This window comes from Oncorhynchus clarkii, chromosome 24 (assembly GCF_045791955.1).
Source record: "Oncorhynchus clarkii lewisi isolate Uvic-CL-2024 chromosome 24, UVic_Ocla_1.0, whole genome shotgun sequence".
Taxonomy (NCBI): Eukaryota; Metazoa; Chordata; class Actinopteri; order Salmoniformes; family Salmonidae; genus Oncorhynchus; species Oncorhynchus clarkii.
The window spans coordinates 13,173,779-13,192,124 of NC_092170.1; the positions used below are offsets into that span (position 1 = coordinate 13,173,779).

General features: G+C 44.7%; 2 protein-coding genes across 5 annotated transcripts in view; one reads left to right on the forward strand and one right to left on the reverse strand.

Moving 5' to 3' along the window:
• The window catches only part of LOC139382327 (alpha-2-macroglobulin-like), a 563,422-nt gene that overhangs the window by 481,804 nt on the left and 63,272 nt on the right, over positions 1–18,346 (reverse strand). The gene's annotated exons all lie outside the window — the stretch shown is intronic.
• Positions 1–18,346, forward strand: part of LOC139382328 (alpha-2-macroglobulin-like) — a 51,358-nt gene that overhangs the window by 17,624 nt on the left and 15,388 nt on the right. For all 4 annotated transcript variants that reach the window (XR_011628629.1, XM_071126262.1, XM_071126264.1 and 1 more), the window contains 10 exons: positions 1,131–1,280; positions 2,200–2,352; positions 2,560–2,647; positions 2,785–2,968; positions 4,049–4,274; positions 4,446–4,572; positions 4,701–4,822; positions 7,662–7,713; positions 7,792–7,875; positions 10,912–11,088. Coding sequence is in view for 3 of the 4 variants with exons in the window: in XM_071126262.1 (XP_070982363.1) it covers positions 1,131–1,280; positions 2,200–2,352; positions 2,560–2,647; positions 2,785–2,968; positions 4,049–4,274; positions 4,446–4,572; positions 4,701–4,822; positions 7,662–7,713; positions 7,792–7,875; positions 10,912–11,088 (1,363 nt within the window). In the remaining variant the exon portion in view is untranslated. The remainder of the gene's footprint in view (positions 1–1,130; positions 1,281–2,199; positions 2,353–2,559; positions 2,648–2,784; positions 2,969–4,048; positions 4,275–4,445; positions 4,573–4,700; positions 4,823–7,661; positions 7,714–7,791; positions 7,876–10,911; positions 11,089–18,346) is intronic.

The following is an 18,346-nucleotide window of genomic DNA, read 5'->3' on the forward strand; positions in this document are numbered from 1 at the left end:
TGCTTCTTACGAAGCCACTCCTTCGTTTCCCGGGCGGTGTGTTTGGGATCATTGTCATGCTGAAAGACCCAGCCACGTTTCATCTTCAATGCCCTTGCTGATGGAAGGAGGTTTTCACTCAAAATCTCATGATACATGGCCCCATTCATTCTTTCCTTTACACGGATCAGTCGTCCTGGTCCCTTTGCAGAAAAACAGCCCCAAAGCATGATGTTTCCACCCCCATGCTTCACAGTAGGTATGGTGTTCTTTGGATGCAACTCAGCATTCTTTGTCCTCCAAACATGACGAGTTGAGTTTTCACCAAAAGGTTATATTTTGGTTTCATCTGACCATATGACATTCTCCCAATCTTCTTCTGGATCATCCAAATGCTCTCTAGCAAACTTCAGACGGGCCTGGATATGTACTGGCTTAAGCAGGGGAGACACGTCTGGCAGGATTTGGGTCCCTGGTGGCGTAGTATGTTACTGATGGTAGGCTTTGTTACTTTGGTCCCAGCTCTCTGCAGGTCATTCACTAGGTCCCCCCGTGTGGTTCTGGGATTTTTTGCTCACCGTTCTTGTGATCATTTTGACCCCCCGGGGTGAGATCTTGCGTGGAGCCCCAGATTGAGGAAGATTATCAGTGGTCTTGTATGTCTTCCATTTCCTAATAATTGCTCCCACAGTTGATTTCTTCAAACCAAGCTGCTTACCTTTTGCAGATTCAGTCTTCCCAGCCTGGTGTAGGTCTACAATTTCGTTTCTGGTGTCCTTTGACAGCTCTTTGGTCTTGGCCATAGTGGAGTTTGGAGTGTGACTGTTTGAGGTTGTGGACAGGTGTCTTTTATACTGATAACAAGTTCAAACAGGTGCCATTAATACAGGTATAGAGTGGAGGACAGAGGAGCCTCTTAAAGAAGAAGTTACCGGTCTATGAGAGCCAGAAATCTTGCTTGTTTGTAGGTGACCAAATACTTATTTTCCACCATAATTTGCAAATAAATTTATAAAAAATCCTACAATGTGATTTTCTGGATTACAGGCCTGGATACAGGCCTCTCTCATCTTTTTAAGTGGGAGAACTTGCACAATTGGTGGCTGACTAAATACTTTTTTGCCCCACTGTATGTATATCCTGTGTACCAGGTGTTTGTGGAGTTCTCACCCTCAAAAGCAGTCCCAGGGGAGGAGAACACCCTGCAGCTCTCGGCCCAGCCCGGCTCCCTCTGTGGCCTCAGTGCTGTGGACAAGAGTGTTCACATCATGGAACCAGGGAAGAGGCTGGATGCTGACAAGGTAACAGAGCTCACTGAAGTGAATGTCAATAGTCATACCACCATATAAACAAGCTTTTGTGGTGCTGGCCACAACAACCAACTTCAGGGGAATTAGAAGTGACTACAACAGACTTGGAGTGGGTCTGTTCGCAGTGGGCCATTTGGTGTACTTTCAAGGTAATTGGCACTCATTCTCTGCAATGAGATCCACTTTTTATAGAATCTCAGTAACTGAAAAGCATCTCCCTATTGGTACTTAATGAGGTAATAGTCTAGGTTGTGTTTATTAGTGCAATTTTAACCCTCCTACCAGAACTCAGTAAAAGGCACATGACAGCCCTCTTCTAGTTTGTCAAAAGGCACCTAAAGACTCTCAAACCATGAGAAACATGATTTTCTTTGGCCTGAATGCCAAGCGTCAAGTCTGGCACCATCTGTCATCATCCCTACAGTGAAGCATGGTGGTGGCAGCATCATAATGTGGGGATGTTTTTCAGCGAAATTACAGTTAATTAGCATATTCTGTAAAGCGAAAATATAAAATGTTCCCTTAAATAATTTGCTGCTTTTTTCCAATGTACTAAAAATACAACTTACCATAATTTTATTTCAGCATCATTTCATTTTTAGAATTTTGAAGTAAATAGTACTTTTGTGATAACAACAACTGCCAGTTATAACCCTCTGAGGATATGTATAACTTAATATTATATCTCCAGAGAAACCTAGATTAAAATATTTTTTTAGATTTTAATTATTTAATAATCCATCTTTGGGATATGATCAAAAATATGCCTCAGGGGACAAATGGACCCCAGTTAGTACTATGAGGGTTAAAAACGTTTAGCAGTGGAAAACGAAATTGAGCATCCAAGTTGTCTTCTGTTTGATGCCCAGTGAACAAGGTCATTTCACGTCTCCTTAATATCCCATTCCAGATATTTGATTTGTTACCAGTCAAGGAGAGAACATACATTCCCTACGAGCTTCAAGACCCAGTAGCATGTTTACGTGTAAGACCAAGAAGATATGTAATGCCATACACAAATAGTCCATTTGAGGAGAAAATGCAACCTTATGAAGTTTTTCAGGTAACTTCTTCCTTGTTTTCTATTTACTTGAAACCTAATTTCTGCTCTTGTAAGAATCAGTCAACATACTGCCACCATCTTCTTAAATTATGAATTGCTAAAATACCCTGTTTGAGGCAAAAAAAAAATACATACAGAATAGAAACATAAAACTCAGAGGTATTAATTAATATTGAGCTCTCTTGTTTTTGACTCTGGTAATTCTAGAAACTGGGACTGAAGCTGGCAACTAACCTGGTTTTAAGAGTACCTTTCTGCCTCAGCTACAAGGGGCTGCAGTACCCTTTGCCCCAAGGTGGGATCTCCTCCTTACCACCTCTTGCTCTCGTTATTGCCAGACGTATTCGGTGAATCTTGGGAAATTCATGGCTTTTAGTTTGACATGGCTGATGTTAACACCAGAATAATGACTATGTTTTGTTTTATTAATAGGCCACTATTTCTACCATGAAACAATGACCAGATTCAACCCGGGTCCAGCGTTTCTGGGTTTAGGTCAAGCTGGACTTGGTGGAGTACCCGGTGATGGATTTGGTGCCGCTCCAGCTCCACCACCCATACAGACAGTCCGTACGTTCTTCCCCGAGACATGGATATGGGATCTTGTGGAAGTTGGGTAAGAGCACTGCACAGTGAGGCTAACTTCAGGTGAAAGCCCTCTTATCTCTTGCCTAATATCAACACATGCAGTAGTTGTGTAGATTAGGAACCTGTACCTCTTTAATAATTAAGGTGTATTGCAGAGTAGGTGAGATTGGGGTAAGTTGAGACATTTTTTACATTCAGTATTACCTCGAAATTATAGTGTTCTTCCTAACAAGGATGTACATATATTTCAGGATGTTGTGTATCCCTGGAAATAATCGGAATTAATGTAAACATTACAGTTTTGAAAACAAAGCTTGTCCATAAAAAGTGGTCTTTGGCACAACTTACGTAAATTAAGCCACCTACAAATGTCTGTACTGAACAAAATATTACCACTACCTTTTTAAAACCATGTCTATATTTATTACTCAAACACAATTCAATACAATCACAATGGCTTATTTATTAAACATATTTTAACACACGCTTAACACCTGACAAAAACATACTTTTTTAAACACTTTTTCCCATAGATATTGCCTTGCTTTATGATAACACGTACATTTCCTTAACTGGCTAAACTTACCCCAAGGCAAATGTTTTGAGTACATTAGCCCACACAGCTAAAAGGAAGCAAGGTCATGGTAGGTTTAGGACGTCAAGTTGAAGCTTATAGAGACCCCAACTGATGTTATGAACGATCTTTAGATACAAGCATCATGAAACCTCTAACACAATAAATTAATTTGACTTGGTGAAAATCTGTTTTTTGGAACTAAGTTGCTTACCACTTTTTCCATGTGGTTTCTTCCTTTGCAGACTCCCATCAAATGATGACCTCTTCCTAAATATTTGGTCAAATGAATCATTTTGTGTGTGGTTTCCTAGAAACAATGGTGTCTAAAATTACTCCATTTGGCTCAACTTGCCCCACTCTCCCCTATGCCTGTTTTTCGTAGGGAAGAGGTCCTCAGAGCTGTTTAGATTTAAGCTTAAATACATAAAAATACAAATAAATAGTGTTCAAAGAATTTGTAAAGTCATACTCCATTGTTCTCTATGGGACACTTAGATGCATTCTGTTTGAACTCTGACCTCTGTATTACAGGGAGTCTGGATCAGTAGACGTGCCCCTTACAGTCCCAGACACCATCACCACCTGGGAGACAGAGGCATTCTGCCTGGCCCCTGGCGGTTTCGGTCTGGCTCCTCCTGTGGAGATCACTGTCTTCCAGCCTTTCTTCCTAGAGCTCACCCTGCCCTACTCCATCATCCGTGGAGAGCATTTTGAGCTGAAGGCCACTGTGTTCAACTACCTGTCCAAGTGCATCATGGTACGGCACTGCATCATGATCGTTTCTTGAGTTGTTTCATGAGTTTCTCAAGTTGTATAAAATGTTGTGTTTTGTTGCAGTTTGCCTAGTCAGTGTTTATTTATTTTTATTACACCCAGTGTATCAGTCTTGGGTTTTCCATGTTGTCTTACAAGTGTTCCTCTTGGGCAGGTTTCTGTGACTCCGGCTCCTTCCTTAGACTATACTCTCACACCCCTGAATGATGTCCAGTATTCATCATGCTTGTGTGCCAATGGACGAAAGACCTTCAGTTGGACAATGGCACCCTCTGTCCTGGGTAAGTCACCAGTCTCCATTCAACTGTTCAAACAGCAGAATGGATGTAAATCTGAGTTGTGTACTCTCAGTCAGCGTATTGGATGTTGTGTAACCTGTGTTGTGCTCTGTCTGTCAATGTGTGTGTAGGGGATTTGAATGTGTCCGTTAGTGCAGAGGCTGTCCGGTCCCACGCTGTGTGTGACAATGAGATTGTGAACGTACCAGAGAGAGGACGCATCGACACAGTTACAAAGAGCCTGCTGGTGAAGGTATGTAGTTTAGTGCTGTTTTGGAACGTACTGTTAGGTTGTAGAGATATATGACCAAGATTATGTGGACACCTGCTCATCGAACATCTCATGGGCATTAATATGAAGTTGGTCCCCCCCTTTGCTGCTATAACAGCCTCCACTCGTCCAGGAAGGCTTTTCAGTACTTGTTGGAACACTTGCTTCCATTAAGCCACAAGAGTATTAGTGAGGTCAGGCACTGATGTTGGGCGATTAGGCCTGGTTCCAATTCATCCCAAATGTGTTCAATGGGATTGAGGTCAGGGCTCTGTGCAGGCCAGTCAAGTTCTTCCACACCGATCTCGACAAACCTTTTCTGTATGGTCCTCGCTTTGTGCAAAGGGGCATTTTCCTGCTGAAACAAACTGTTGACACAAAGTTGGAAGCACAGAATCGTCTTAGTACAGAGTTTCATGAAGTATGGGTCGCCACCCGGACCTGTTAAGGGTGGGTAAATGTATAATTATTTCATGAATTACTGGAATTGATTTAGCCAAGTGCAACTGTGCTCTCGGTTGAGTCCGCTCTCTGCTTACCAGTGGTCTCTGCTCAGTTTGGAAGCTGCGCGAGTGGGAGAGGTAGAGGGAGATGCCCGTGTACTTCTCGGTTTACCGGATGTTTTTTCTGCAGTTGTCTTGAAGATCACTCCGCGTGTAGCTGCAGCGCTGTCGTTCAAGCCAATGATGACTTGTTATTCCCACTTGCCATCACTCACCGCTGTCATGAAATGGACTCATGCTAGCCACAAGTTCGGACTGAGCTCAATCGTCATGAAACGCAAATACAGTGATGACTTTTTTGTCTCTTTCATACAAACTTTGATAAATAACGAGGAGCGTCCACAATGTGTTTTGTGTGGGGAAGTGCTTAGTAATGAGTCTCTCAAAACGAACAAATTAATAAAACGACCAACGATGACCAAACATCCAGGCACAACATGACGATACACCCAGGGAGTTCTTTCAGAACAGAGCAGAATGCTTCAGGAAACAGTGCTTCGAAAGTGGAAGAGTAAGTCAACTAGCAAGGCATTGTTGTCACTTTATAACAGGTGATGATAAGCATAAATAAGGGAGTACAGTCTCTCATAGTAGTATATGTGATTTTCTATTTTGTACCGTGTAACGGTACACAGCTAATATTTCACGTTAGCCAAAGCAAGCTAACTAGCTACTGAGAAACAGTACAGATGAAGATGAAAAATGATCAGGTCTACTGTACATTTTACTGTAGAAAGTATTGTTGAAAACAAGTCTAGGTTGGAACTGTTGCTGTTACAAGTCATCATTTTTATTATGAACTGGAATAACGTGATTGAAGCAAGATGCTTTTTGAGACAAACACTCACACAGGTCTGGGTTGCTCATCTGCAGCAGGAAGCTGTCTCCTGCCTGTCTGAGAAAGCAGTAGATGTTCTGGTCCAGCTTGACACCACATACAAGTCAGTGTTCTCAAGTACAGAAACAGTGTCAATGCTGAGCATGACCTCAGTGTTGCACTGTGAAAAACTGAGCCCAGAATAGACATGCTTGTGTTTTCTGGTCTACACCTGTGTGATGTGATCAATCAGTTTATTCCAGTTCAGAATTAAAAATATATATTTTAAGAGCAACAGTTCCAACCTAGACTTTCTATCAGCAATAATGTATACTGTAAGATGTACAGTATAAAATATAATTGATCTGTAATGTTACTTAGGGTTGCACGATCAAAAAGCCTGTGTGTGTGTGTGTTCTGTTGTACATCTGTGGGATGTGAATAATCTGTTTATTCCAGTTCAGAATGAAATTATTTATTGTATTTTACAGCAACAGTTCCAACCTAGACAGGTATGTAATAGTGTTTTTAATGGGGGAAAATAGACATTAAAATATATTTATGGGTATTTCATTGTTATTTGTTTTTGTCTACATTACATTTATTTTTGGCATAAGGGCAATGAAATGTACCGATATTTACGTATAGTTGCATATTTTCCTAAGCTTGGGTCCCAGGAAAACACAGCATTTCTGATTTGGGTCCCAGGCTGAAAAAGTTAAAGAACCCCTGGTCTAGAATGACATTGTATGCTGTAGCGTTAAGATTTCCCTTCACCGGAACTAAGGGGCCTTGCCCAACCATGAAAAACAGCCTCAGACCATTATTCCTCTTCCACCAAACTTTACAGTTGTCACTATGCATTCGGGCAGGTAGCGTTTGTTATCCGCCAAACCCAGATTCGTCCGTCGGACTGGCAGATGGCAAAGCTTGATTCATCACTCCAGAGAACGCGTTTCCACTGCTTCAGAGTCCAATGGCGGCGAGCTTTACACCACTCCAGCCGACGCTTGGCATTAGGCTTGTGTGGGGCTGCTTCGCCATGAAAACCCATTTCATGAAGCTCCCGACGAACAGTTCTAGTGCTGACGTTGCTTCCAGAGGCAGTTTAGAACTCGGTAGTGAGTGTTTCAATTGAGGACAGATGATTTTTACATGCTTCAGCGCTCAACTATCACGTTCTGTGAGATTGTGTGGCCTACCACCTCGCGGCTGAGCCGTTGTTGCTCCTAGACGTTTCCACTTCACAATAACAGCACTTAAAGTTGCCCGGGGCATCTTTAGCAGGGCAAAACTGACATGTTGGAAAGGTAGCATCCTATGACGGTGCCACGTTGAAAGTCACTGAGCTGTTCAGTAAGGCCATTCTATTGTCAATGTTTCTCTATGGAGATTGCATGGCTGTGTGCTCGATTTTATACACCTTTCAGCAACGGGTGTGGATGAAATAGTGTAACTGCCTCTAACTGAACATTCTCTCGTTTTTTCTCTCTTCTCTCAGGCAGAGGGAACAGAAAAGACCAAAACCTACAACTGGTTGCTGTGTCCAACTGGTCAGTAATGCATGAATGTTGAATGTTCACTTTGATTGAACTGATCATCTCCATTCATCTTATCATCTGTGTCCACAGGAGAAACTCTGACAGAGGAGGTGGAACTGCAACTCCCCAAGAATGTGGTGAATGGATCTGATCGAATTTCTCTCTCAGTCCTGGGTAAAATGTACCATAGTGTTGTTTGGAGACATAGTGAGTTTAGAGTGTGTGTAGGTTCTTATATTTGTCCTATTTCACATGTGTGAATTGGAAATGTGTTTTCTGCATATCTCACTCTCCCTGAGACACCCTTGGAGAGTGGGGTCATGGCCAGGGTCTGACATTATTAATGCTAATTAGGGTTAATTAGGAGCAATTAGGGTTAAGTGCCCTGCTTAGGGCCACATCAACAGATTTTTCACCTTGTCGCTCTGGGATTTCAACTACCCACTGGACACACGACGTCATTTCAAAGTGGACATTTTAGTAAAATTTGGCTGAGGCCATAAGACTGCTGAACAATTAATCAATTGGCCACCTGGACTATTTGCATTGACCCCCCCCCCCTTATTTTTTACACTGCTGCTACTCACTGTTTATTATCAATGCATCCGAGGGGCACAGCGGTCTAAGACGGCACTAGAGGTCCTGGTTCGCTCCCAGGCTGTGTCACAACTGGCTGTGATCAGGAGTCCTGTAGGTTGGCGCACAATTGGACCAGCGTCGTCCGGTTTAGGGTAGGGTTTGGCCGGGGGGGTAGTCCGTCATTGTATTTTAAGAATTTGTTCTTAACTGACTTGCCTAGTTAAACTTAAAAAAATATGCATAGACACTTTACCCCTACCTACATGTTTAAATTACCTCGACTAACCTGTACCCCCTCACATTGCCTTGGTACCGGTACCCCCTGTATATAGCCTTGTTATTCTATTGTGTTACTTCCCCATTGGATAGAAACACTTTGAAGTTTGTAGAAATGTTATGTATGAGACTATAACATAATTGATATGGTAGGAAAAAATCCAAAGAAAAACCAACCAGAATCTTTTTTTTGTTGAGATCCCATGCTCTTACAATGGAAATCTATGCAAGTCCAGCTCCCAGATTGCAATTCCTATGGCTTCCACTAGATGTCAAGTCTTGTTCAAGGTTTCAGGCTTGTTTCTTCCAAAACGGAGAATAATTGAGTTTTGGTACTGGGAGTCACAGTTGGAAATCAGTCTGTGGGCGCGCACTTGCTAATTTTACATTTCTATTGAACATACTTCTTTCTGTATGAAATATTATAGTTTAATTACATTTTAGGGTACCAGGGGATTACATAGAAACGTAGTTTGACTTGTTTTAACAAAGTTTAGCGGTAGCTTTTTGGATTCCTTTGCATGTTGAACTCAAATCGATGGCGCCAACTAAAAATACTTTTTGGGATATAAAGAAGGATTTTATCTAACAAAACAACCATGCATGTTGTAGCTGGGACCCTTTGGATTGCAAATCACAAAGTAAGTGATTATTTAATCGCTATTTGTGATTTTATGAAGCCTGTGCTGGTTGAAAACTATGTTGATGTGGGGCGCCTTCCTCAAACAATCGCATGGCATGCTTTCGCTGTAAAGCCTATTGTAAATCGGACAATGCAGTTAGATTAACAAGAATTTAAGCTTTTAACCGATATAAGACACTTGTATGTACCTACATGTTTAATATCCATAATTTCTATGATTATTTATTTGAATTGAGCGCCCTCCAATTTCACCGGAAATTGTCGACAGTTGTCCCGTGATTTAACGAAATGGTTTTAAAAAGGTAGTGGTAATATTTCATTCAGTACCGAAATTTGTAGGTGGCTTAATTTAAGATGTGCCAAGAGACCACTTTCTGTGGGGACAAACAATGTTTTCAAAACTGTAATGTTTACATGAATTCTGGTTATTTCCAGGGATACACAACATTGTGAAATATATGTACATCTTTGTTAGAAAGAATACGATATTTCCCTTGACGGAGTAATGCTGAATGTAAAAAAAGGCTCAACTTACTCCCCTCTCTCCTACTTTGTAATACAATTGAAAGAGATCCAGGTTCCTAAACCACACCAATACTGTATGTTTTGTTACATTAGTATTACTTTATTACAAAAGCAGTATTGAGTTGTTAGGTTGACAACGCACCCAAATATCAACATTTAAAAGATATGTATCTAATGCTTGGATAGTTTCATCTGAGCCACTGGCCACTTGTCAACAAGTTAATAGGCTATTTACCTTATTGCAAAAGAGATATATAATGTTTGATTGTCAACGCACCCAAATATCAACATTTGAAAGAAATGTATCTTTTGTGCCACTGTTCTTTAATTTATATTTTTGGTTGCGATAGAGACGTGAATCCAAAGTATTAATTATTCATTTGTAGACAACATTGACTTTTTGGTTGAGATGGAGACGTGAATACAACATTAATAATTAATTATTCACTTAAAGATTACATTTGAAACCATAGGTTTATATGTATTGTCTATTTTTAGTTGAACCCTGAATTGAATTTAAAACACTGACTGATTTATGACTTCATAAATGCTATAAGGGCTTAAATAGTATCTTTAATGACAAATGGAGTATGGTTACATTTGATTTGCTCTGTTAAACCTACACTTTGATATGACTACGATATCAGCAGTGAATCTATTTAGTTAATAAGAGATTTCTCAATAAGCATTCTGACAATAGGACATTGGTAGCCAATGACAAATATAAAAGCTAAGCAGAACTGCACTTGATTACAACCCTGGATGGGAGACCAAATGGATAGCTGTAGATAGATTAACTCTCCACTAGGATATGCAGCCAGTCTTAGAATTTTTTTCTGATAGTGGATATAACATTGGAAGATCTGACATGGTTTCAAATATAGAAATTCAACATATTTTATACAAGGTTTGATTATGTTGAAAATTGGTTACCATGATGTTGATGATATATTAACAGTTTCCCAAGTAGATTCCACATCACAATACATTGACAAATTAAGTTGAACCAATGTTTTTTCAACCAGTTTGTGCCCAATGGGTAGCAACCTTTCGGTAACTGGTCCAACACTCTAATCGCTAGGCTACCTGGTAGAGGCATAGTGGTGGGAAAAACAACCCTTCTCCAGCGATAATGCTGCTGTTTGCTAAAGAGGTCAGTCTTACAGAAGTCCCATGTTTCTCTGTAGGGGACATCCTGGGTCGGGCCCTCAAGAACCTGGATGGACTGCTGCAGATGCCGTATGGGTGTGGAGAGCAGAATATGGCCCTCCTCGCCCCCAATATCTACATACTCGAGTACCTGAGGAACACAGAGCAGCTCACTCCAGCCATCCGAGACAAGGCCACCAAGTTCCTCACTAGTGGTAAGAGAGTCCCTCAAAATGTGGACAGTATTCATTGGGCATCAACTGGAAGAAAACTGTCAAACATCTAGATCTGTCCAGAATGAGCCCTTTTTTTTCATTTTCCATTGAAGAACATTTTAAAATGTTTCACCACGGTATGTTCTAATGACTACGACCCTGCTGTTAATCAAAATCTAATTTTATTGGTCACATACACATGGTTAGCAGATGTTAATGCAAGTGTAGTGAAATGCTTGTGCTTCTAGTTCCGACAGTGCAGTAATATCTAACAAGTGATCTAACAATTCCCCAACAACTACCTAATAAACACAAATCTAAAAGTGGTGAATTAGAATATGTCTAATAGTTGGTATAAAATACAGTATATGCATATGAGATGAGTGATGTAAGATATGTAAACATTATTCAAGTGTCATTATTTAAAGTGGCATTGTTTAAAGTGACTATTGATCCATTTGTTAAAGTGGCCAGTGATTGGGTCTCTATGTAGGCAGCAGCCTCTGTGTTATGCACGTGAGTGAGGACCCAAAAGCGGTTTAACAAAAACAGAGTTCTTTAATGTCGAAACACAGGTAAGACATAGATCCTCTTCAAATGGATATGATGGCAAAATAAACAACCCGCAGAGAGGGCGACAAATGAAACATAAAGTCCTTCTGAATATCACAGAAGAGTTCCCCTTCTAGCAGCAGAGGAGAATAGCTGGGTTAGAGTCCTCTTCTAGCAGCAGAGGGGATTAGCTGGGTTGTAGAGGACAGAGGTACCTGATCACACGTAGCCTCAGATGAACAGGCAGATTCCGACAGGACAGGACAAGGTTGAAGCAAACAAGACGATAGTTTGGTTCTGGCATGAGAAACTCAAACGAGAATCTGACAAAGACAGAAGCAGGAACAGAGAGAGAAATAGAGACCCAATCAGAGGGAAAAAGGGAACAGGTGGGAAAAGGGTGAACGAGGTAGTTAGAGAAGACAAGGAACAGCTGGGGGGAGGAGGGGAAGAGAAGGCAACCCAATACGACCAGCAGAGGGAGACAGGGTGAAGAGAAAGAACAGGAACAAGACACAACATGACAATACATGACAGTACCCCCCCACTCACCGAGCGCCTCCTGGCGCACTCGAGGAGGAAACCTGGCGGCAACGGAGGAAATCATCGATCAGCGAACGGTCCAGCACGTCCCGAGAGGGAACCCAACTCCTTTCCTCAGGACCGTACCCCTCCCAATCCACTAGGTACTGATGACCACGGCCCCGAGGACGCATGTCCAAAATCTTACGGACCCTGTAGATAGGTGCGCCCTCGACAAGGATGGTGGGGGGGGGGGGGGGGGGAAGACGAGCGGGGGCGCGAAGAACGGGCTTAACACAGGAGACATGGAAGACCGGGTGGACGCGACGAAGATATCGCGGAAGAAGAAGTCGCACTGCGACAGGATTAATGATCTGAGAAATACGGAACGGACCAATGAACCGCGGGGTCAACTTGCGAGAAGCTGTCTTAAGGGGAAGGTTCTGAGTGGAGAGCCAAACTCTCTGACCGCGACAATATCTAGGACTCTTAGTTCTACGCTTATTAGCGGCTCTCACAGTCTGCGCCCTATAACGGCAAAGTGCAGACCTGACCCTCTTCCAGGTGCGCTCGCAACGTTGGACAAAAGCCTGAGCGGAGGGGACGCTGGACTCGGCGAACTGAGACGAGAACAGCGGAGGCTGGTACCCGAGGCTACTCTGAAAAGGAGATAGCCCGGTCGCAGACGAAGGAAGCGAGTTGTGGGCGTATTCTGCCCAGGGGAGCTGTTCTGACCAAGACGCAGGGTTACGAAAAGAAAGACTGCGTAAGATGCGACCAATAGTCTGATTGGCCCGTTCTGCTTGACCGTTAGACTGGGGGTGAAAGCCGGAAGAGAGACTGACGGAAGCCCCAATCAAACGGCAAAACTCCCTCCAAAATTGAGACGTGAATTGCGGACCCCTGTCCGAAACGACGTCTGACGGAAGGCCATGAATTCTGAAAACATTCTCGATGATGATTTGTGCCGTTTCTTTAGCAGAAGGGAGCTTAGCAAGGGGAATAAAATGAGCCGCCTTAGAGAACCTATCGACAACCGTAAGAATAACAGTCTTCCCCGCTGACGAAGGCAGTCCGGTGATAAAATCTAAGGCGATGTGAGACCACGGTCGAGAGGGAATGGGAAGCGGCCTGAGACGGCCGGCAGGAGGGGAGTTACCGGACTTAGTCTGCGCGCAGACCGAACAAGCAGCCACGAAACGACGCGTGTCATGCTCCCGGGTGGGCCACCAAAAACGCTGGCGAATGGAAGCAAGCGTACCCCGAACGCCAGGGTGGCCGGCTAACTTGGCAGAGTGAGCCCACTGAAGAACGGCCAGACGAGTAGGAACGGGAACGAAAAGAAGGTTCCTAGGACAAGCGCGCGGCGACGGAGTGTGAGTGAGTGCTTGCTTTACCTGCCTCTCAATTCCCCAGACAGTCAACCCGACAACACGCCCCTCAGGGAGAATCCCCTCGGGGTCAGTGGAGGCTACTGAAGAACTGAAGAGACGAGATAAAGCATCAGGCTTGGTGTTCTTAGAGCCCGGACGATAAGAAATCACGAACTCGAAACGAGCGAAAAACAGCGCCCAACGAGCCTGACGCGCATTAAGTCGTTTGGCAGAACGGATGTACTCAAGGTTCCTATGGTCAGTCCAAACGACAAAAGGAACGGTCGCCCCCTCCAACCACTGTCGCCATTCGCCTAGGGCTAAGCGGATGGCGAGCAGTTCGCGGTCTCCCACATCATAGTTACGTTCCGACGGCGACAGGCGATGAGAAAAATACGCGCAAGGGTGGACCTTGTCGTCAGAGAGGGAGCGCTGAGAAAGAATGGCTCCCACGCCCACCTCTGACGCGTCAACCTCGACAACGAACTGTCTAGAGACGTCAGGTGTAACAAGGATAGGTGCGGATGTAAAACGATCCTTGAGGAGATCAAAAGCTCCCTGGGCGGAAACGGACCACTTAAAGCACGTCTTGACAGAAGTAAGGGCTGTGAGAGGAGCTGCCACCTGACCGAAATTACGGATGAAACGACGATAGAAGTTCGCGAAGCCGAGAAAGCGCTGCAGCTCGACGCGTGACTTAGGGACAGGCCAATCAATGACAGCTTGGACCTTAGCGGGATCCATCTTAATGCCTTCAGCGGAAATAACAGAACCGAGAAATGTGACGGAGGAGGCATGAAAAGTGCACTTCTCAGCCTTCACAAAAAGACAATTCTCTAAAAGGCGCTGGAGGACACGTCGAACGTGCTGAACATGAATCTGGAGTGACGGTGAAAAAAATCAGGATATCGTCAAGGTAAACGAAAACAAAGATGTTCAGCATGTCTCTCAGGACGTCATTGACTAATGCCTGAAAGACAGCTGGAGCGTTAGCGAGGCCGAAAGGAAGAACCCGGTATTCAAAGTGCCCTAACGGAGTGTTAAACGCCGTCTTCCACTCGTCCCCTTCCCTGATGCGCACGAGATGGTAAGCGTTACGAAGGTCCAACTTAGTGAAAAACCTGGCTCCCTGCAGGATCTCGAAGGCTGAAGACATAAGAGGAAGCGGATAACGATTCTTCACTGTTATGTCATTCAGCCCTCGATAATCTATGCAGGGGCGCAGAGACCCGTCCTTCTTCTTGACAAAAAAAAACCCCGCTCCGGCGGGAGAGGAGGAGGGAACTATGGTACCGGCGTCAAGAGCTACAGACAAATAATCTTCGAGAGCCTTACGTTCGGGAGCCGACAGAGAGTATAGTCTACCCCGGGGGGGAGTGGTTCCCGGAAGGAGATCAATACTACAATCATACGACCGGTGTGGAGGAAGAGAGGTGGCCCTGGACCGACTGAACACCGTGCGCAGATCGTGATATTCCTCCGGCACCCCTGTCAAATCACCAGGCTCCTCCTGTGAAGAAGAGACAGAGGAAACAGGAGGGATAGCAGACATTAAACATTTCACATGACAAGAGACGTTCCAGGAGAGGATAGAATTACTAGACCAATTAATAGAAGGATTATGACAAACTAGCCAGGGATGGCCCAAAACAACAGGTGTAAAAGGTGAACGAAAAATTTAAAAAGAAAGGGTTTCGCTATGATTACCAGAGACAGTGAGGGGAGAGGACTACCATCCAAAGCGAACAAGGCCGTGGGCTCCCTTAACTGTCTGAGAGGAATGTCATGTTCCCGAGCCCAGGTCTCGTCCATAAAACAGCCCTCCGCCCCAGAGTCTATCAAGGCACTGCAGGAAGCTGACGAACCGGTCCAGCGTAGATGGACCGACAAGGTAGTGCAGGATCTTGAAGGAGAGACAGGAGTAGTAGCGCTCACCAGTAGCCCTCCGCTTACTGATGAGCTCTGGCTTTTACTGGACATGAAGTGACAAAATGACCAGCGGAACCGCAATAGAGACAGAGGCGGTTGGTGATTCTCCGTTCCCTCTCCTTAGTCGAGATGCGGATACCTCCCAGCTGCATAGGCTCAGCACCCGAGCCGGCAGAGGAAGATGGTAGTGATGCGGAGAGGGGGGCAACGGAGAACGCGAGCTCCTTTCCACGAGCTCGGTGACGAAGATCAACCCGTCGCTCTATGCGAATAGCGAGTTCAATCAAGGAATCCACGCTGGAAGGAACCTCCCGGGAGAGAATCTCATCCTTTACCTCCGCGCGGAGACCCTCCAGAAAACGAGCGAGCAAAGCCGGCTCGTTCCAGTCACTGGAGGCAGCAAGAGTGCGAAACTCAATAGAGTAGTCTGTTATGGATCGATTACCTTGACATAGGGAAGACAGGACCCTGGAAGCTTCCTCCCCAAAAACAGAACGATCAAAAACCCGTATCATCTCCTCCTTAAAGTCCTGATACTGGTTAGTACACTCAGCCCTTGCCTCCCAGATTGCCGTGCCCCACTCACGAGCCCGTCCAGTAAGGAGAGATATGACGTAGGCGATACGAGCTGTGCTCCTGGAGTAAGTGTTGGGCTGGAGAGAAAACACAATATCACACTGGGTGAGGAACGAGCGGCATTCAGTGGGCTCCCCAGAGTAACACGGCAGGTTATTGATTCTGGGCTCCGGAGATTCGAAAGCCCTGGAAGTGGCCGGTGGATCGAGGCAGAGATGGTGAATCTGTTCTGTGAGGTTGGAGACTTGGGCGGCCAGGGTCTCAACGGCATGTCGAGCAGCAGACAATTCCTGCTCGTGTCTGCCTAGCATCGCTCCCTGGATCTCGACGGCTGAGTGGAGAGGATCCGAAGTCGCTGGGTCCATTCTTGGTCAGATTCTTCTGTTATGCACGTGAGTGAGGACCCAAAAGCGGTTTAACAAAAACAGAGTTCTTTAATGTCGAAACACAGGTAAGACATAGATCCTCTTCAAATGGATATGATGGCAAAATAAACAACCCGCAGAGTGGGCGACAAATGAGTCCTTCTGAATATCACAGAAGAGTTCCCCTTCTAGCAGCAGAGGAGAATAGCTGGGTTAGAGTCCTCTTCTAGCAGCAGAGGGGATTAGCTGGGTTGTAGAGGACAGAGGTACCTGATCACACGTAGCCTCAGATGAACAGGCAGATTCCGACAGGACAGGACAAGGTTGAAGCAAACAAGACGATAGTTTGGTTCTGGCATGAGAAACTCAAACGAGAATCTGACAAAGACAGAAGCAGGAACAGAGAGAGAAATAGAGACCCAATCAGAGGGAAAAAGGGAACAGGTGGGAAAAGGGTGAACGAGGTAGTTAGAGAAGACAAGGAACAGCTGGGGGAAGGAGGGGAAGAGAAGGCAACCCAATACGACCAGCAGAGGGAGACAGGGTGAAGAGAAAGAACAGGAACAAGACACAACATGACAATACATGACACTTTGAGTTAGGGATTGCTGTTTAGCAGTCTGATGGCCTTGAGATAGAAGCTGTTCAGTCTCTCGGTCCCAGCTTTGATGCACCTGTACTGACCTCGCCTTCTGGATGGTAGCGGTGTGAACAGGCAGTGGATCGGGTGGTTGATGTCTTTGATAATCTTTTTGGCCTTCCTGTGACACCGGGTGCTATAGGTGTCATGGAGGGCAGGTAATTTGCCCCCGGTGATGCGTTGTGCAGACCTCACTACCCTCTAGAGCACATATGTCAGAGTCAAGGCCCGCGGGCCACATCCGGCCCGCAAGAAGGTTTTTTACGGCCCCTGGGATGATCTTGATTTATTATTAGAACCGGCCCGCAGCAAGCCGGCAGCCCGCAGATCTTTTACACGCACCAATACTACATTTCCCACAATGCAAAGGTGACGCACCGAGCAGTAGGCTGCTTCATTTCAATATTTATTGGCACAGCAGTCGTCAGCATCACAGTAAAATTAACTTTCAGATACCCATCAAAAATGGCAAAACGGAAGGTGGATACTGAGAACCGGGGGTTTCAAACAAGGTGGGAGTCGGAGTATATGTTCACGAAGGTAGCTGGAAAACCTGTGTGTCTTCTGTGTGGAGAAAGTGTGGCGGTACTGAAAGAGTATAATCTGAGACGACATTATGAAACGAAACACGCGGACAAAAACAAGAATATGGACATGGAACAAAGGCTACAAAAGGCAGAGGAATTAAAACGAGGCCTCAAATCTCGACAGGCTCTGTTCAAAAAAGCCAAATCACAAGGCCAGGCTGCTGTCAAGGCCAGTTTTATTTTGGCAGAAGAGATCGCTAAATCAGCCCGGCCATTTACGGAGGGGGATTTCATCAAAAACTGCATGATTAAAGTTTGTGACGAAGTTTGCCCAGAAAAAAGGCAACTCTTTTTAAATGTGAGTCTGAGCAGAAACACCATTGCCGAGAGAGTAGACCAGTTGTCCATCAATCTAAAAGAGCAACTTGTGAAAAAGGGAAAAGATTTTATTGCATATTCCTTGGCTGTGGATGAGAGCACCGACATTTCTGACATTGCCCAGTTGTCAATTTTCATCCGCGGAGTGGACTCCAACCTAAGCGTGACAGAGGAGTTTTTGGCTTTACGTCCTATGCATGGCACAACTACGGGGCATGATTTGTATGAAGAGGTGTCAAGATGTGTAAATGAGATGGAGCTGCCTTGGGAAAAACTCGTGGGTTTGACAACCGACGGAGCACCTGCGATGTGTGGACACAGGAGCGGACTGGTGGCGAAGATACGGGAAAAGATGCAAGAGGAAAACGCGACAGGTGAGCTGACAGCTTATCATTG